The sequence below is a fragment of the Homarus americanus genome, unplaced genomic scaffold, assembly GCF_018991925.1.
Source record: "Homarus americanus isolate GMGI-L3 unplaced genomic scaffold, GMGI_Hamer_2.0 scaffold30535, whole genome shotgun sequence".
In the NCBI taxonomy this organism is placed as follows: domain Eukaryota; kingdom Metazoa; phylum Arthropoda; class Malacostraca; order Decapoda; family Nephropidae; genus Homarus; species Homarus americanus.
This window is the reverse complement of record NW_024732440.1, coordinates 7926672-7946530: the sequence shown is the minus strand read 5'-3', so window position 1 is coordinate 7946530 and position 19859 is coordinate 7926672. Positions and strand designations below refer to the sequence as shown.

At 40.6% G+C, this 19859-nt stretch overlaps 1 protein-coding gene across 1 annotated transcript; it reads left to right on the top strand.

Annotated features, from left to right (window-relative positions):
- The first annotated feature begins 14657 nt into the window (after positions 1-14657).
- On the top strand, positions 14658-17783 carry LOC121868660. Its single transcript, XM_042369497.1, has 3 exons — positions 14658-14896; positions 15000-16032; positions 17434-17783. Exons 2-3 carry the CDS (start codon positions 15588-15590, stop codon positions 17781-17783), a joined length of 795 nt encoding a protein of 264 aa, XP_042225431.1. The 5' UTR covers positions 14658-14896; positions 15000-15587.
- The last annotated feature ends 2076 nt before the right edge of the window (positions 17784-19859 follow it).

The following is a 19859-nucleotide window of genomic DNA, read 5'->3' as shown; positions in this document are numbered from 1 at the left end:
TTAGTTAGATAATGAAAATTGGCGGGGTATTTATGTAATGAGCTAAGTTAATTAAATGAATAACTTTGTGGAGAAAAGATTTGATGTCGGCACTGATTAAAATAATGGCTACGTATGAAAAATAATTATTCACGTGATAGAGATTCCGTGTATTTAAGATTTTTAGAACGAGTTTGATAATGGAAGCGATAAAGAGCATCCACACCGGTAAGATTATTACCACCACAGGTGGCCATGATGCTGACGCCCGTGTTAATGACAACATTTATAACCACGAACCTGATTTTCGAAAGATTCGTGACGTTAAATGGATTTGCTAACAGGCGATTCGAGACCGTATCTAACTGGTTCACTGAAGCCATACGGCAGTTGCATGGCTGCCTTAATTGTGTTGAAATATGAATCTGTACCTTATCTAGAAGCAGCCTCTTGTAGTTTGAGAATCCGGGTTGAGAATGATATTAGCAGCGAGCGTCGTGACAAGGGTAAACACACTCAACCAGTGCAACCAACTTATTATCTCGGAATGCTTGAATACAAATAGAGAAGTGAAATCTAGACTAACAATTCCTTTGCTTATGTTTATTTTTGGTGCCAGCATCTCAGTCATTTATTTATTGGGAGTTCCCTGGCTGATCTTGTCACCATCTACAAGTTTCATGGTACTCAGAGGAAACGTCACCTCCCTCTGGTGGGTTAACTAGTTGTTCCTTATTATAAATGACGTGGCCCTGTATTGAGTAGTCTGTTTTCATATCATTATACATTATTTCTGATATTAAACTTTCCTCACTTTTTTGTGTTTACATATTTAATTATATTTTACTATGCACGAACTAATGCTTTTAATATTCTCCTTCACAACCCTTTCTCAATCTTCGTTACCTCATGAGCCTCTCGATCTTTATTAAATCCCCGGGAGTTTAGTCATAACTTGTGATTACTCTCAGTTCACCAGGTCAAGTTGATACCAGGGAATTTTAGAAAACGCCTCAAAGGGATCGAATATTTTAGATATCACGGGTAGGTCAAGTAAACTTTAGGCACCCCAAGTGGATAAAGTTAATCTTTGGTACCCCTAGAGGGATCAACTGAAGTTTAGGCACCCAGAGGATCAACAGAATATTAGACACTCTGGGATGATCAACTGAATTTAAGGCACTCCAAGGTGAGCAACTGATGTTTAGGTACCCTTGGGAGACTCGGCTGAATTGAATTTTGAGCGCCCTTAGGATCAGCAGAACTTTAGGCACCCTGATAAGTAATTGAAGTTAAGTCACCTTTGGTGTAATCAATTGAACTTTAGGCACCCCAGTGACATGAGCTGAACTTTAGGCACCCCGGATGCCAAAATTTCAGTTGGTCCCTAAAATTCATTTCCTTCCTCCGGGGTAAGTAACGTTCAGTTGATCCCCCTCGTGGTGCCTAGTTCTCCATTTTCCTGGAGTGCCCGAAGCGTTCTTGATATCACTGAGGTGCTTTAGTGTTAGGTTAGGTTGGGTTGGGTCGGGTTATGTCAGATCAGGTTAAGTCAGGTTGGTTGGGTTGTACTTGGGTTAGATTAGGTTAAATTAATTTAAGTTAGGTTGGTTTGGTTACGTTAGGTTTGACTGGGTAAGTTTTGCAGGGATTGTCCGTCTCTTCAATATTTTGTCTTAAAACTAGAAGATTGGGATTTAAATACCGGTAGGGATGCACTAATAGTGAATTTTATTATTCGCGCGGATACCGGATTTGCCGGATAGCCGGTGTTCGTTTACTACATGTGAATTGTTTCAAAACTCGGTAGTTAGCATAAGATTATGACTGACTGCCCAGTTATTATTACGCCTGGTGTGTGGGAGGAAGGGGAGAACTGAATTGTTGCTATAATATTATGACTGCGCTTCAGCAACGAAGGTCTTTAAGCGTATAACAAGGTTAATAATAACACTCGTTCAACAACATTAAAAAAAATATGAGAGATAGAACTCTGTGTTTAGAACTGAGATGCGAGGCGCAAGAATAGTTTGAAGAAAAGGTATAGGAGGGAGAAAGGCAACGGATGATAAGGAAAGTTCTCTCTTTTTCAGGAGTGTTAGGAATTGAAGACCGCCATAATGTCGAAAATGTGAAAAGACATCTTAATTAATGAGGCATTGAGAAATAAAAGAGGTGGTGCAAAGGGGAAATAGATATGATGAATTTTGGAAAGAGAGACAAGTAGGCCGAGGCTACAAGGAAGAGTGTAAGGAAAATAGACTGTTGAGAGGGGAAATAAAAAAGAGCGATAATGAATAAACAAGTGAAGTCTTTATATAAATATAAATGTTGATAACAAAGAAAATTGATAGAGAATAAAGCGCAGTCTAAAAATGCAGCTTTGCTTAAGCAGGAAGGATATGAAATAGCAGAGAAAACGAGGATTCCAAACTTGCAGGATAGACTGAGGTTATGTAAAATGCATAGGGGCAGAGAAGCTTTAAATTGTTGTGGAGGTCTGAGATTTGATTCGAGTCATAAATGTTTTAACAAGCATCATATCGTGATATCCAATAGAATACGACATTCGTTCTAACTTCTAATGTTTCAACTGAAATTGGGACAATAGACACTGGAAAAGAGTTTTGTTATAATTTTTAAAATGTACAGTATATCCTATATTACCATGATGCAGTGATAAAGAAATCCCTGGTGTTGTTGTTTTACTAAACTGTGCTCTAGGTTCTCCATGTATGTACTCAATTAAAACTTTAAATGTTTGAAAATTATATATAATCAATATAATAACTATAAACTGTTCGCTTGAACCTAGCAACTGAGGCCTAGGGCAAGTTTGGATGAAGGCAGCTGATTGGCTGGCAGACGAACTTGGGAAAATTCACTACAATTCTTTAGTATTTAATTTAACGTATTTATATTATGATATTTTATGAGAAAATAACTATTATCTGTTGATCTCCTATAATTTTTGCACCTGGGAAAGCAAAAAATAGTATGTACGCTCTACAGTATATGCTCAGAGCATTATATGACAACACTGCGGGATAATACGTTGTAATTCTTACAACTCTCCCGGGCCGCTCTCATGTAAATAAAATGAAGGGGTTTAATAACTCGACAAAGTAATCCATAATAATGTACGATCATTCCGGTTGGAAAACAACAATTTTGGGGTACCGGTACGATAACTCTCTTCGGGAAGTTGGCACACTCAGCCGCACAGCTCACAGCCCAGCAGTCAGCGACTCCGCGGTAGTTGGCACTGTTCTCACATGGCATTGAAGTGGATGCATGCTTCGGACTCAGAAAAACCAAGGAACAAAAAATCCCAGAGTAAGGGCAGGTAATGGCTTGAATCTTTTCTTGTGTTACGCTTTACAATATAGGTGAATTATTGCTTGAAGTTTACTTACGTTAATGACAAATGTTGTAGCCTAATCAAACTAACTAGCCATATATAGTAACAAAACTAGAAAATAGCGTGACCCATGTTACATATTTCCACTTACAGTCTTTCAAAATCTAATATGATTTATTTTTATTTTGATAATAGTGTCTAAATATTTTTGTTTAGTGTACATTTCACAGCATGGTTAAGGTGTAAAAAATGATATAATGCAGGAACTACAGTAGTCCTACGATTCTGCGCAACTTGCTTATTTATTGAATTACCCAAACCGACAGTAGAACAAAGGCTGTTTGTGATATAAGTTTAACCCTGTATATCCTCTTAGTAAGTGTACATGATGCCACCTGCAAAAATGCTAGGAATTTGAAAAAAAAAAAGAACTGAGGGACTACTTTGTTAGGCGGACTCGTGGGTGCGTTTTCATTTTACGATGAAAATTTAAAGGTATGCGTTCTGTTTTTGTTAGGTTAGGTCAGGATAAGTTAGGTTAGGTTAGGTTAGGTTAGGTTAGGTTTTTATTAAGTTTCCTAAATATGATTATTTTATTTATTTAACCCCACACTTTCCCTCTGCCAGATTGTTGGAATTTACAAATGCGCTCAGTGGTCTATTTTGTATTCTCTCATATCCAGGAAGAATATTATTTTTATCTTTAATAATAAAGTGGCGTCCCTAAACTAGTATTTACCTTTATTACATATGGATCATTACTTTAGGGCACGAAAATATTAAAACAAAAATAAGACAACATAATATGGCAATGATTTTCATCATAAGGTGGTCTAATAATGGTAGTAGCAGCTGTAATAATAATAATAATAATAATAATAATAATAATAATTCAGTAATAATCGAACCTGTCAGTATTTACACATAAATTGCTGAAATTTTTTTCTTATTGATCATCTAATTATTGTTTTAACAAAGTTGGAAACTCCTACAGTTTGTTAATTTCCCTTATATTAGAAATGTTATCATTATTCATGACATGTTCTAGCTATGGTTCATTAAGCCGAATGAAATACTCTATTGCATTCTGCATATCGTTAAATCACGCCTCCTATCATATAATAATACTTATTATAATATATTTTGTTCGATATTTCGTTGTTAGTTTCAAAATAATATAAAATAATTTACAATTGTCCGTCGGCTAACGATTGCGGTCGCTAAGCAGTGTGTACAGTACAGTACATCTTCCCGGATCACGGAAGGTTCATAAAAAAAAAAGATAATAAATCGCCCAATATTTTGGGATTCCACGTATTTCTTTTTGTTGCAAGTTCACTTATATCAGTTTCATATTTCTTGAGTCGCTTTTCATTTTTTATCTTTATTTCACGGAATTAGTACAAAAATGCAAAGTGGGGTTTTGGTCGGGGAATGTTTGCGCTCCCCGCACTTATCTCCACATTTTCCAATACTGTACTATACTTGTACTATTCCGGGTGTCCCGCACCCGCGGGGGCGACAAAAACCTTTAATTATAGCTCAGAGGTCAGGGTGGAGTGGGCCCCGCTTTTGTCTTTAGTCTCAAAACTTGTTTATTATGTTCGTGTTTTCTTCAAGATATTGGTGTTACCAGAGCGTTTCACGTGCTATTTTTTGCTTCCCAAGATCCCCACGTGCGAAAATGATCAGAGATTAACACAGGATATATATTTTCCCTTAAAATATCAGAATATAAATGCGATAGTTTAAATATTAAAGAACTGTAGTGACTTTCCCCGCGTCCGTTTGCCATTCAATCACCTGCCTCGATTCCCGGGCCGGCGGAAGTTGTTTGGACACTCTTCCTAGTCCCCTTCGTCCCTATTCACCTAGCAGCAAAGTAGGTACCTGCTGTAAGTCGAAAGTTGCGAAATCGTATTCAGGGACATGTTGTTGGAACTTCCAATAACTTGCTTAGACATAAACCATTGACTCTTCAGGCTTCTACGCCCTTGACTCTTCAGGCTTCTACGCCCTTAACTCATGAGACATAAGGCAAGCATGAACTTAGCATGCTTCCCTGTTGGGCGCTGTAAACGCTTCTGCGCTTCACCTTACACAAGGATGTAGGAGGGGGGGGGGTGCCCAATAAATAATAATAAAAAAAAATCACCTGGCTTGCAAGGCTCAAGTGAACAGACTATAGTACTAGTCCACAAATGTAAGTGTTCCAGAAAAAGTGTTTACTAAGTTTTTCTTCCAGATGACAATTTTGTCAACATGGTGAACTTCAGACATGCCAATAGGCAGTGAGTGATAAGACCACCAGTTCTGAAAATTCTCATCAAGGTACTCAGGTGATACGGATGTATAAAATATTTCGTAAACGAGGAAAGAAAATAGTATTCCTTTCCTCTCCATCATTCGAGCCCCTTAGCAGTTAATACCTTCCTCATATAGCTTTTCTCTTCGTCTTTACAGTTTGTTACTCATAATCGGGCTTCATAATTATTGAGCTGCGGATAAGTCTTCAAATAGATTAGATAAAATACAATCTTGTGTCTTGTGTGTGTAAGTTTGATATACGTGCACCACCTGAATGGGAACTCCTTATCATCAGTGTGAGTAGGAGGTCATACATTAGTGTAGTTGGCACCACTTAACACCACTTGTCTTGTTCTCAGTTATTTCACTGGAGGACGACGCGCATGATCAAATAAATAAGAATTTTGGAAAATTACCGAGTTTGGAAGGACATTTCATAGGCAGCAAAGAATACTTTATTAAACTTCCTTGGAGGTAAATCTGGACAGGGCTCTCATGTACATTCTTCTTCACTAATTGTTTTAATATTGTTTTAATTTGATTCCACTGTGTGTTTACTATTACCAGTTTCTTTCTGTCGGATGCAAACAAACACAGGACTGCCACACTGCACAAAACCTGACGAGCCGCTGTAAACGCACTAAGGAGGAGATTGTATAATACAGTACTTCTACATTAGTAACGGTAGATCCATCTTTACATCTGAGTCTTCGAATTTAGACCTATAAACCCCCTTCATGTTGAATCGGTATATATTGCAATGGTGGGCTGTCGAGATGGGTAACACGACAATTGGGCTATGTTTGGTGTGAAAACTTAAGTTATATGCGCATGACTTGATATTTAGAGCGCGTATTGTGGAACAAGTGAGTAAATGAACTTAGTTAACAAAACTTAATAATCAATTCATAAGGAATGAATTGATTTGAACTAAATTGTGACTTTCCAATTCAGTGCTTCGATTTGCGATTAACTGTTGTTGGTTTAATGGAAAGTACAAGAGTTATTCAACACTGCACCGAAGCAAAAATACAATGTTGTTTGTTAATGAGTGAGTGACATTATTTCTAACAGCTGAAAACTTTAATTTAGTTATGCTAGATTGACTTTAGTTGTTAGTCGGTCATCATAAGTAGATTTGGTATGTTAGTGAAGCTTATCACAGATAATGGTTTTTCCTCCATCAGTGAGTGACATTTTCCCATCAGTTGAGAGTTAATAGCGTCCACAGGTCTGTCATGGCCGCCATCAAGGAACACTTTTTCTCAAAATCCTTCGGTAATTGCTTGTTATGCTCTCCGAAATCTGTGGAGTATTAAGTCACCTCTTTGTCTGCCCGTCCATCCACATTTCGTGCCCGGTTGAAAACTTATATACTGTAACTAGCGTTTGAATTCAGCTGAAACCTTACAGGAATATGAATCTTAATCGGGAAATGTGTCGAGTATTAGATTCGTGGAATGTGTAAATGTTCACCGTGACGGACAAGCCTCCGCCAAAGTGTTCATGTCGGGAAGCATCAGTTGGAAAGATTATTTATTTAATTATTTTTTCGTCTACTGTTAACACTTAAATGTTTTTCGTGTTATAGCGCTTGGTATTACAGTATATACATATGTTTATTAGAAAATCTCACATTTACTGTATTTGTATTATTTAAAGTTTTGCGTTAATACCCTTATATACCCGTATTGGTAGTGGATTATTGTAAAGTATCATAAGTTATTGTATAAGACTGATATAGAGAATATGTTTTTCATTGACACGAACTATACATATTTTCGAATATATCTACTAATTTTACCGGCGAATTGGGAGCAAGACATTGATGAGCAACGAAATTCATTAAAAGGAAGAATCTAAAGATAGTAAAGTTAACAATGACTATAAAATAAAACTAAAACTGCTAAGAAAAGAATTTTATCACAAGTGCTCGTGATTCACCTCTGAGTCCGCCATATTTTTCTGTCACGGAAGATACCTACAAATTTTGGAGTGTATTTGGTTCTTTGTGTGTGTGTGTGTGTGTGTGTGTGTGTGTGTGGTGAATGCGATGATTCGAGCATGTGCAGTATGTATGATACAACCGAACAAGATCTCAGATAAGCTCAGAAATGAAACTTGAGTGGCACTTGGGTTGGCTTTAGGCAGAGGGCTAATTGATTGCGTTTTTGAAAGAAGTCAGGACACAGTCAAGTTCTGGACGACGTACTGTGAATTTTAGACAACGTATTTAAGACTGTGACACCTGGCGCTTACACTGGAAGTTAATTGAGGACGAAAAGAACTCCAATTGAGTAAATTCGCTTTATACTGCATATATTATGTGAAGACGAAATTGTTTTTGTATTGGTTAAAGTCGATCATTAGTGAAATTAAAAATCAAGAGCAAAAGTCATGTTCCGTACGATGCCTTTTCTACGAACGCAGGATCTGAGCAGTGGAGTTTTAAATGGTACTGCATGAGGCCAAGATGACGAGGTTAGCTTAAGGCCCGGGGGGTCACGGGAAAGGTTGAATAGTGTCTTAGGTGCCATGCCGAACGCCTTTGTGGTTTAGAGTACCTCGTCTATTGAGGTTTTTCCCCTTGGTTGATTCCCTGTTGTTTTCTTACCATCGATTATAATTATGTAGTGTGTCTGTCTGTCTGTCTCTCTGTCTGTCACTCACTCACTTATTTACTTCCTCTCTCTTTCTCGTGTGAGTATTCATTTGTAAATAGCTTTATTAATATGATAGACAGCTTTATCTCTTTAAATGCATTAAGTGTATGAAAGTTTGTACGTATCTACTGTTTGCATAATTGTACGTGTGTGGTATGTATAAATGTATGTATGTATGTATGTATGTATGTATGTATGTATGTATGTATGTATGTATGTATGTGTGTATGTGCTGATAACCACAAGGAAACAAGAAAACACGAAGTTCCCAAGCGCTTTCGTGTAATTCACATCTTCACGGGTGAGTACAGACTAAGGAGTAATACTTGACAAGGCTAATATAGACAGTATGTATGTATGTATGTATGTATGTATGTATTTGATTCTGCAGTAACGTCATCATTATTGTACGGTTCTTAGTCGTTGCTGACCAATAATTTGAAATGATTGGAGAGACAATATAAATTGATGAAGTGCTTGTTAGGCGTGAGGAAAAACACGAGTGTGAATCTGTGCATGATAGAGTCAGGTATTCCCCCAGTGCAAGACATTATAGCAAAGAGGAGATGCAAGTTTTTGAAATAAAAACATGAGAAAATGAACATGGAACAACCTCTTCATTTTGTATATGATTTATGTAGGATAGCAAATACACCAGGATTTAGATTCATGGCGAGAGCAATTACCTTAGACTGTGACACAAACCCACTAGACAGAGTGGCGAATCTGGAGAGGTCAGCTGGCGCTACAAAATTTGCTACATACATATCCGATCTGAACCCTTAAATGACAGTGCATGAGGTATACTTAGGTAAGAAATTTATCCCGGATTTTAAGCGCGAGTCGTTCACCAGGCTGAGACTAATGTAACACAACCTTAAAGTAGAGACAGGCAGGTGGAGTCACACACCAGCAGAGTTGAGATTATGTCAGTGGGACGACAGTCGTGTGTACAAAGTGAACGATAAGTGCTGATCGATTGTCCGCTCGCTGCTCATTGTCGTGAAATGTATCCTATGCTGACTTTCTCCAGTATCAGTGAACTGTTAAATGAAAATGTATATGTGCCTGAATTATGTAATTATGTACATGAGGTACTAGAAATCTATAGTTAAGTTTGAAATTGCTCCTTACATGTTTTGATTTAAAATATTTTGTTGGACAAATGTATTTTGAATTCTTTGTATATATTTAACATGTATTTTTACTTTTGTCAATAAACTACTACTACTACTATGTATGTATGTATGTACTGAGTGAATGTATGTTTATGTCAGTATTTCTGTATGTACAATATGTTTGCATTTGTGTATGTTAGTGAATTATTCCGTGAAGGGTGATTAGCAGAGCTCCCGGAACACTGCACATCAATAGAGAGGTGAAGTTATTGATGCTGCTCTCTTATCATAAGATTTTGTTAGAGGATCAAGTCATTGCTCATACCTTAAACTTCCCCCAACTCGCTAGATTACGCTTGTGAGAGACTTATCACCATCTGTGTGTGTGTATGTGTGTGTGTGTTCCGGTACTCGTTTCTTACACACCTCTTGACATATCATTAAAAGTTGTGCTCTGGGATTGATCTATGCCTCCTCGTGGGCCAGTTTCATTCTGCTTTTAAACCTTTCCTTCCGCTGCAGATTTATAGCCAGTGGACTTATCCCTAAGTCACTTTAACCCAAATTTTTACCACATTTTAGCAGATAACTCAAGAGGCTGTGAGGGAAAATCTGAAGTTACACTCTCCAAGATCTTTTCCAATATTTCCTTCAATGTTTTTTATTGGTTCATTTTATTTTATAATTTTCCTCCTATTTATTAGGTTCTCCCCCCCCCCCCAAGGGACTAGAGGAGATCCATCACTTGAAACTTCTGTGTTCAGTATCTAGGACAAATCTTAAAACATGTAAAGTTGTGTGGGGGGGGGGGGTAGTCCTTTTCTTAAGAATATTGTCTTTAATCGAGTTAAAATTCCCTCTTCATCAACAGTTTGCTCTCTTCAGTACTAATATATGTTGTCTTGTTTCTCAGGGACACTAGAAGATGAGGCTTCCATAGGACTTTACTTCCTCAACGCAGATGCAAAGGTTAGTACAGGCAGCGAAAACATCTGATGAGTGTGAACGTTGTGGTAGGAACTCTTGCAGCGTGTGGATATGCTTACTTCATTTTTCAGACATGCCGTTCAAATTTTAAAACAAATACAATCCTTTATATTGTAAATTTTTTGTATGATTGTTCTATTTGCGTATTTCATGTTGCTTCAAATCCACCAACTGATATTATAATATTTCTTGTAATGCCCACACTGAGCTATGCAGTGAGATGGGGCATACTGATATCTTCCTATTTTTCATGTATATCTGTACAGTACATTCCCCTCAGACTTGTCAGCGGCATCAAATAAAAAGCTTCTAGTATAGAACAGGCACTCGCAGACAAAACGTCTTACGTGATGTATCGTTGGTGATATTCCATTTAGTGACTTCCAGTGCCGGATTTAGACCTGTGGAGGCCCATGGGCAGCCTCTTTGTGGAGGCCCCCCTCATTATAACTACCCAAGAGGGTGGGGTGGCGAGTGAAGCGAGCCTAAACATCTGGGAGTTCCGGGGGGCGCTGTAAGCCCCCCCTGGAAAATTTTGAAATTTGAACACTTCTTTCGAAAATTTTGAAGCCATATGCTGTTATACTGAGGAAATTAGAACATTGAGAAATTTTTAATTAACTGTATATTTATTGATAGTGTACAAATTCCCAACACACACACACACACACAAAAGTGAGACATGACTGGAGTCATTCATGTGGTTTCAAGTCGACCAGCCCTGATATAGCTACTACCGCACATGTCAAAAAATTTCAAGAGACTTCACAGAAAAGAATATATTATTATTTATTACAGAGAGGTGATTCTTTGCATTAATAATCAGATAAACCTCTACTCAAATAATGGTTCTGTCCACTAATGCATGTATAGGCTTCTTTAAGTCCAAGGTCAGATAGATTCAGAATAAGTATTAACTCAACTATAAATAAAATTGAAGTTTTGCATCCAATAGTAAAACAAATAAACAATTTAATGAATTTGATAAAATTATAACAAAAGTATGAACATGTTGGAAAAAACAAATAAAAATAACTGCCATCGACCATGGATAATGGATATATTGAACACAAACATTGATCAATTGCAATATAGAAAATAAACATTACCTTTAGCTAAACATGAATTTTAAAGAATGAAAATAAAAATAATCCAAATGAATAAACAAATAAATAAAATATTGTAATATGTGGAGGCCCCTGGACAGCTGCCCACTTTGCCCACTCCTGAATCCGGCCCTGGTGACTTCACAGTTTATTATGATCAATGAATATAGATCTAGTAAAAGTATTATCAAGATTTGTGAATGTGTCTCATCATGCAGTATCCACGCGCTCTTGAGAAATTAATGAGTACAGTATAGAAAGATTAACTTGCTTTAAGGTAAGGGATGTCAATAATTTTGTTTCAGTATCATGACATCTGCAATAGTCACTCACACTGCTTACGAGAAAGAATATTACGAGGTGTTATTTTATTTTTCATTATTAAAACCTTTTCCTGGCTTGGTGCAGGCAGGGGGACTGGCATCAAGTGTAACAGACTCCTCCATCAGTCACTGCCAGTCACTGTTAACTGTACCAGATGTATTCTGCTGTGGCGTTATGTATTTAAGTAAACATCTCCACATATATTTAGTCATTGTTATTAATATGTACCGAATAAAACGGTGTGTAAGAGTTTCTTGAGAGAACGCTACGGAATATTCAGTTAATGATATTCCTGATCCCTGGGTAAAATGTTAGATTATAGAGGTCGTTATTACCATGCTGAGATGTATTACTGTCTTTAATTGGCATCAGCTTCAACGAATACGGGTGGACCTGCCCCATCACCTAACGAGTATAGAGCGTCTCATCCCTACAGAGCGTCCCAGCCCATCATCAATCCCACCAGATTTAATTGAAATTATATCATAAACATATTTTTTCCTAAATGACAAGAGTGGTGGATAACTGGCGGATAAACAAGCACACACGGCATCCATTACCGTAGTATTTACTTTTGTCGTGGGTGGAAGTGTCAAAATCACCAAAACGGGACGAAAAATGACGAGAAGGAATAGTGTTCTTTTCACTAGACACGCTGTAGTTGGGATGCTTGTGATGTTCTGTATTTAAGTATTTTAGTCAATACTGTTGAGACGTGGATAATGTCTTCAAACAAGCCTCCTCGATCCTGGTGTTGATGTGGGTTAAGTGTGTTGTGATTATGAGCTCATGTAGGTTGATGGTGGTGTGTGGGTGATGGTGGCGTGGGGTGTGGGTGATGATTGATGGTGGTGTGGGGTGGGGGTGTGGGGATGGTGATGGTTGATGGTGGTGTGGGGGTGTGGTTGATGGTGGCGTGGGGTGTGAGTGATGGTTGATGGTGGTGTGGGGTGTGGGGTGATGGTGGCGTGGGGGGGGTGTGGGCGATGGTTGATGGTGGTGTGGGGTGTGGTTGATGGTTGATGGTGGTGTGGGGGTGTGGGTGATGGTGGCGTGGGGTGTGGGCGATGGTTGATGGTGGTGTGGGGGTGTGGGTGATGGTTGATGGTGGTGTGGGGTGTGGGTGATGGTGGCGTGGGGGTGTGGGCGATGGTTGATGGTGGCGTGGGGTGTGGGCGATGGTTGATGGTGGTGTGGGGTGTGGGTGATGGTTGATGGTGGTGTAGGGATGTGGGTGATGGTGGTGTGAAGTGTGGGTGATGGTGGCGTGTGGGTGTGGGTGATGGATGGTGGTGTGGGGGTGTGTGGTTGAATGTGGCGTGGGGGTGTGGGCGTGGTTGATGGTGGTGTGGTTGTGTGGTTGATGGTGACGTGGGGGTGTGGGCGATGGTTGATGGTGGTGTGGGGGTGTGGGTGATGGTTGATGGTGGTTTGGGGGTGTGGGTGATGGTTGATAGTGGTGTTGGGGGTGTGGGTGATGGTTGGTGGTGGTGTAGGGGTATGGGTGATGGGGAGGTGACGATGGTTTGCAGTGTTGAAGGGGTGGTCATGGATGATGGGGGAGGTGGAGTTGGTTGTTTGGGAGGTGGTGATGGTTCGTAGTGTGTGTGAAGGGGAGTTCCGGGTAACAAAAGCATTTAGTTAGGACTGGACAATGGAGGCGAAAGATATCATGAAGTGGTGGTCGAGTTTCGTCATGTCCTTCCTGATATGAGAGAAAATTACGTTTGACATGAGTAAGTACTTCTTTACTCTAGAGTCAGTCTTCGTGGGTCGAGCAAAAAGGAGAACGAGAAGGGAAGATAAGAGGTAAGAGTGTGAAGAAAAATAAACATAAGAAAATAATGGTGGCAAGTGGGGAGGATATTTTTGGAGTGAGGGTGAGGGGGGGTTGGGGTTCAGTGGAGTAGGAGGGTGTGAGTGTTGGGATACTGGAAGAAGAAATTTAAAAAAGGGGGTTTAAAGTTAGGGAAGCGTTGGGCGACAGCAGGAAGGGGGAGCAGGAGAAGAAGAAGGGGGGAGAGGAGAGGAAGGAGGGGGGAGGGAAAATACAGGGAATGAATTGACGAGAAACTAAAAGCCATGCAAAAAAATAGAAAAAATAAAAATGAGAGAAATATAATGTGTGTGAATGGAATGTAGTAGGTAAGAGTGAAGGGAGGGGGCGGGGGTCTGAGCGCCCGTGGAGGATCGATGGAGAGGCAAGTATTGGAAGAAGGTACACACACACACACACACACACACACACACACACACACACACACACACACACACACACACATCAAACTTCACTACGAAAGGATGGTGAATGAAAAATGATGATAAGATATATATAAACGCTTAAGTAATAACAAACAGTATGGTATTGTGACTGACTGGTAGGATTTTACACAAAGAATAAAACTATAAATCGCGACGGTATATGTCGAGAGCACCCACGGAGGAATAATGATAACAAAGTAAACAGTCGAAGACTAGAAGGAAAAGAGGAAACGCTGGAAGAGTACAAAGACGGTGGACCACTCAGGGGAAGGGTGAAATTTGGGCTGTGGTGGGTCGATAGGAAAGAAGATGAAGGAAAGAGCAGGAATGTTGAGCTAAAAGCTAATGTAGGACCCGAGGGACAGAAAACGTCAGTCTGCATGTTTGTGATAGACATTCGAAGACGTGGACAGGGAATGCGAAGAAGAGAGGAACCCGGTCAGGGGGAGGATGAAATTTGGGTTGTGGTGTGGGGTGTGAGGAGGGGCGGTGGTGGCTGGTGGAGGGGTGGGGGCGCGCTGGGGCCAGACAGCTCAGTGAACGCTGTGACTCCAGACAGTGCACAGCCTAGCAGTGCCCCGCGCGTTCCACACCATCTCACACACACACACACGCACACTCTCTCTCTCTCTCCCTCTCTCTTCCTCCCGCTGTGTACTCGACGTGTGTGTTTAACCTGTGTGCGTGTATCGTCTATGCGTGGTTTGGCTATGCTACTACACCAGTCTGTGTTGTGATTTTGTACGCACAATCATTGTTTTCAACTTGTTGAAGATTTCTCTAGGAAAGGTAAAGTTCAAGACATCATAGTCTAGATTACTCAACTTGAATATCAAAAGGTGTTCTTTCGCAAACGTTCCTAATTGATGTATATCGAGGTTTGTTTTCGTAGATAGTCCGCTGGTCTTGGATACCGTGAGCTGAGGCTGCCCCTCGCTCTGGCCCAACTGCAAGGTTGTCCGGCGTTCCAGAAAACCCGTTGCGACGGATCCATCAGCCGTTCCAGCGTCTTCCTCGACAGACCGGCAAGTGTGGTGACCGCTCAGTGACTGCCGTGTGGCTGGTGCTGCTCACTCGCGGGATCAGCAAGAACTCCTGGCAGCTCTGGCTTCTCAGCTGACCGACTTGTGTTTCACTCCAAGAACGTGACCCTCCCCATTTGTTCCCCCTCCCCTTTAGTGAACGTGAGTGGAAAAGGATCCCAAGTTCAGATATCACGAGAGCTTCCTGTCTCAGAGTCCCTGCTAACATCACGATTGTGTTCAATATTGTTAAATTGAGAGTTAGTCCAGGGCAACTGAGTCTGTTGTACGAGATAGCGTCGCCAAGTGTCCAGTGTCACCCCCTTCCCTTAAGTTGTGTGCCAGTATACTTGTGTTGGATATAAAATTGATTAAGAAAAGATTTATCAGTTTAAGCTCTCGCTGATTCCTCTTTGAAAATTCGTACCTCCTTTTAATATTGGTCACTCAACGGCACAATGCTGATCAACATGGCCGCGTACCATAACGCCCTCATCGACACTTCGTACCCGCCCCACCACCTGCCCGCCATCAACGGCGTGGGTGTCAACGGCGTGTCTGCGGCTCACCTCAACGGCCACGCTGGCGGGCCGCTGAGCCACTCCGGAAGCCCCGGAAGTAGCCACCAGCCTGCCAGCGGACACCAACACCCAGGCCAGCAGCAGTCACAACAGCAGCAACAGTCTCAACACCACCACCAGCAGTTGGTGGCCTCCCTCAGTCATCCTGGCCACCAGCACCATGCCGCCTCACCGCCACATAAAGAACATGACGCCATCAAACTCTTTATCGGTCAGATCCCCAGGCACATGGAAGAGAAAGATCTGCGCCCACTCTTTGACGAGTTCGGCAAGATCTACGAGTTTACCGTGCTCAAGGACAAGCTTACCGGCATGCATAAAGGTAAGTTACTACTCCACTCCAAGGTCACACTCGGAGATAAAGGGCAGGAGGAGGGAGACTTTCCTTGGGCGGGTACAACATGCATAACGGCAAAAAAAAAAATCCGATACGCCCCAGAGAAAACATATAACAGCTATGTAACTCGTATTTACTTTTTGTTTGTTTGTTTGTTTGTTTGTTTTTCACCGGAGAGATCAGAGGAATTCTTGCTGACACAAACATTAAGGGAGTTACTTATTTATTCCAGTGCTTATTGAAAGAAATGTGTTTATAATTCTTTTCTTCACTAAAGGTCGGTTTAGTGATTGGCGGATGTAGCCTCGAGTTATCGTGTATAGACTTGAGAGTTACCAAGCGTCAAGAGTGAGTAACTTTGTGTTATTTGGTGTTGCCAGAAGGTACTGGGAGTAAACAGGAAATACCATAGATAAATATTAGTTGCCATTAAGTTTGGGATGAATTGAAGTTGCCGGGGAAGTGAACTAGGAAGAAGCGAGCGTATATTGGCCTAACCGTGGATGAACTGGGGTTAACAGGTGTGAATTCACGTTCCCGGTGGTACACCCGAGTTGCCGGAGTGCATCTTGAGAAACTAAGAAATGAACTGGTATTAACGGTAGGTGAGTTTGAGATCCCAGAAAGTAAAGTGCAATTACCGGGGGAGGATATGTAATTAATTACCGGGAAAGAGGGGTACAAACTGTAAGTACCTGAAGGTATACTGTGGTTAATTATGAGTACCTGAAGCTAAACTGTGGTTATTCTGAGTACCTAAAGCTAAACTGTGACTAACTGTGAGTACCTGAAGCTAAACTGTGATTAACTGTGAGTACCTGAAGCTAAACTGTGAATAACTGTGAGTACCTGAAGCTAAACTGTGAATAACTATTAGTACCTAAGATGAATTGTGGGTTTCTGAAGCTAAACTGTGGTTAATTATGAATACCTGAAGCTAAACTGTGATTAACTGTGAGTATCTGAAGGTAAACTGTGGTTAATTTTGAGTACCTGGAGTTTAACTGTGTCTATTTGACGTTAACCCATTGAGTACTTAAAGCTAAACTGGTGTTAGCTTCAAGTACCTGGTGATAAATTGGGGTTAACTATGTGTTTACGGACTTAACGGAATGTGAATTGATACAGTCACAGTCATACAGACTGGAACTACCAGCGGGTGAACTGGAATTACGGGCGGGTGACTTCAATTACCGACGGATGAATTAGAGTTAACTCTAAAGGACCTGGACTTTACCGGTGGATGATGACTTTACCGATGGGTGATGAATTTACCGATGGGTGAATTGGACTTTACCAATGGGTGCACTGGGTGATGGTTAGATGAACAACTGTTACAGAAAGAAGATAGGATATAGTCCTAGCGGCAGTCAAACGATTTAGCAGCGGGTGAAGTGGGGTTAGCTGTGAGTGAAGTGGGGTCAGCTGTGAGTGAAGTGGAGTTAGCTGTGGGTGAAGTGGGGTTAGCTGTGAGTGAAGTGGGGTTAGCTGTGGGTGAAGTGGGGTTAACTGTGGGTGAAGTGGAGTTAGCTGTGGGTGAAGTGGAGTTAGCTGTGGGTGAAGTGGAGTTAGCTGTGGGTGAAGTGGAGATAACCACGGGTGAAGTGGTGTTAGCTGTAGGTGAAGTGGAGTTAGCAGTGGGTGAAGTGGAGTTAACAGCGGGTGAAGTGGAGTTAACAGTGGGTGAAGTGGAGTTAACAGCGGGGAAGTTGGAGTTAACAGCGGGTGAAAGTTAGCAGGGTGAAGTGGAGTTAACTGCGGGTGAAGTGGAGTTAGCAGTGGGTGAAGTGGTGTTAGCTGCAGGTGAAGTGGAGTTAACAGCGGATGAATTAGAGTTAACAGCGGGTGAAGTGGAGTTAGCAGTGGGTGAAGTGGAGTTAACAGTGGGTGAAGTGGAGTTAACAGTGGGTGAAGTGGAGTTAGCAGTGGGTGAAGTGGAGTTAACAGTGGGTGAAGTGGAGTTAACAGCGGGTGAAGTGGAGTTCCCGGGCGGGTGGGGTGATCTCTGGTGAACGGAAGTGGCTAAATTTCTAGCTGGTATTTCCAGGTGTGTTGTGTTGTGGATAACTCTGAAGTGTAGGAGGGAGAGTGATGCCGCCCGAGGCTGTTAGTGGTCGTGTTGATGTGTCTGTGTCACGATTATATAGTTCCCTCGTTTTAAGAACTACACAAATGTTACTATAACCTTGAAATGTTTAGTCTTTTACACACACACACACACACACACACACACACACACACACACACACACACACAGGTATATCCGACACTCGCCAGACAAAATCGCAGGGGAAATTTAGTTGAACTAATATCTCAGAGTGATTGATGCGAGTGAATTAAAAAACGTCTGTCAGTCAAAGATATTCTAAATCAGTCATTTATACAAAATAGCTAGTTGTAGTATCTACCAGGAAGGGAAATAACTTCGGTCACTCATATACAGTTTATTTGTTTAAACCATTTACTGTTGATGCACTGCTTTTCATTTATTTTGTGGTGTAGCTTATGTGTTGCACTCGTAAGGCTTGTGCGTGTTGATACGATCTTACTATTTTTCATCAATAGCAATAACATTCTCTTGTAAAATGGTAGATCAGTTTAGGTCATATGAAGGAAAAACAAAATCTATATATACTTTACATTAAAGTTTTAAAATGATCGTAACGAGAGTGCAGGTACAGGAAAACACTGATCAAAACCCACCAAAGTTGTATGTAGTTAAAGTTTCTCGGCCAAGTTCATATAAAACAGCATATTTAAAGTGTTCTAAAGGTTGTTTATATCACACGAGTGTTGTAATATTCAACGTCTGTACTTTTACATAGGGTAAACATTTCACTTAAAAGTTCCTTATAACTGGTCATTAAAATTGTTCTTTATAATTATGTTATACAGTGATAATGGTAGAGAAAGAGAGAGAATCTTTCACTAATTTGACCGTCTCGTGACTGCCTGAGACAACGTCAGGTGTATTGTCTCGTCCAGCTGTGATGTGTCAGCCTCTGTCCAGTTTCATAACGGCACACATACCATACTTTGCTTTTCACTGTCAGCTGTCCAGCATTGATTTTGTAATAAGTCACTGGCTCAGTCATCAGTGAGGTGTATACCAGGTAAATTTGGGTAAAGTTTTTTTTTTGCCTTTTTTTTAACTAATTTCAAATTAGACAGTTTACTGGGTTCCACGGACGCAATGTTTAATGTAATGTGAAGTGAGTAGATATTGGCAAAGGATGGCTGTTACTAGAGAGTAACTACGCCTCACCTGAAGCGACTTGAACAGTGAGATGATCGCTGATACTGCCCTGCTGCCCATTGGAGATCTCCTTGTTACAGCAAATAACGTAAAATGACCTGAGTAGTCAGTTCTCCCCCGACATTAACTGCAGTCGTCTGGGATTAATATCTCTCTGATAACAGTGTTTGACCGCAGCTGATTGCCATAAACCTCTTTTCTCTCTCGCTTGTCACTTACCTCGATAAGTAAGTGTAAAATGCAGTGTCTTGTACCGCTGAGTTCCTAGATACTGAGTGTGGATGAGGGAAAGATGCGTACAGTATATGTGGGGGACCTTCTCTTTTTAATGGCTTGATAATTATGATCGACAGGATTGTTGTTAAAATTTTATTACTGCGCTTCAACACCTAAGGTCTTTAAGCGCGTAACAAGTTTAGAATTCCACTATTCCATTAACATTAAAAAAAAAAATGAGAGATAAAACTCTGTAGAGTAAAACCCCCGACAGAATAAACCTGGAATAACAGTCAATGAATTAAGGTAAGCGAATAATTATATGTACACATGTTTATAC

Excerpts from the sequence above, each read along its gene's own strand:
- LOC121868660 (XM_042369497.1), top strand. The coding sequence starts at position 15,588 with ATGCTGATCAACATGGCCGCGTACCATAACGCCCTCATCGACACTTCG. Across the intron at positions 16,033-17,433 it reads GCTTACCGGCATGCATAAAG|CGGGTGAAGTGGGGTTAGCT; the intron begins GTAAGTTACTAC and ends ACGATTTAGCAG.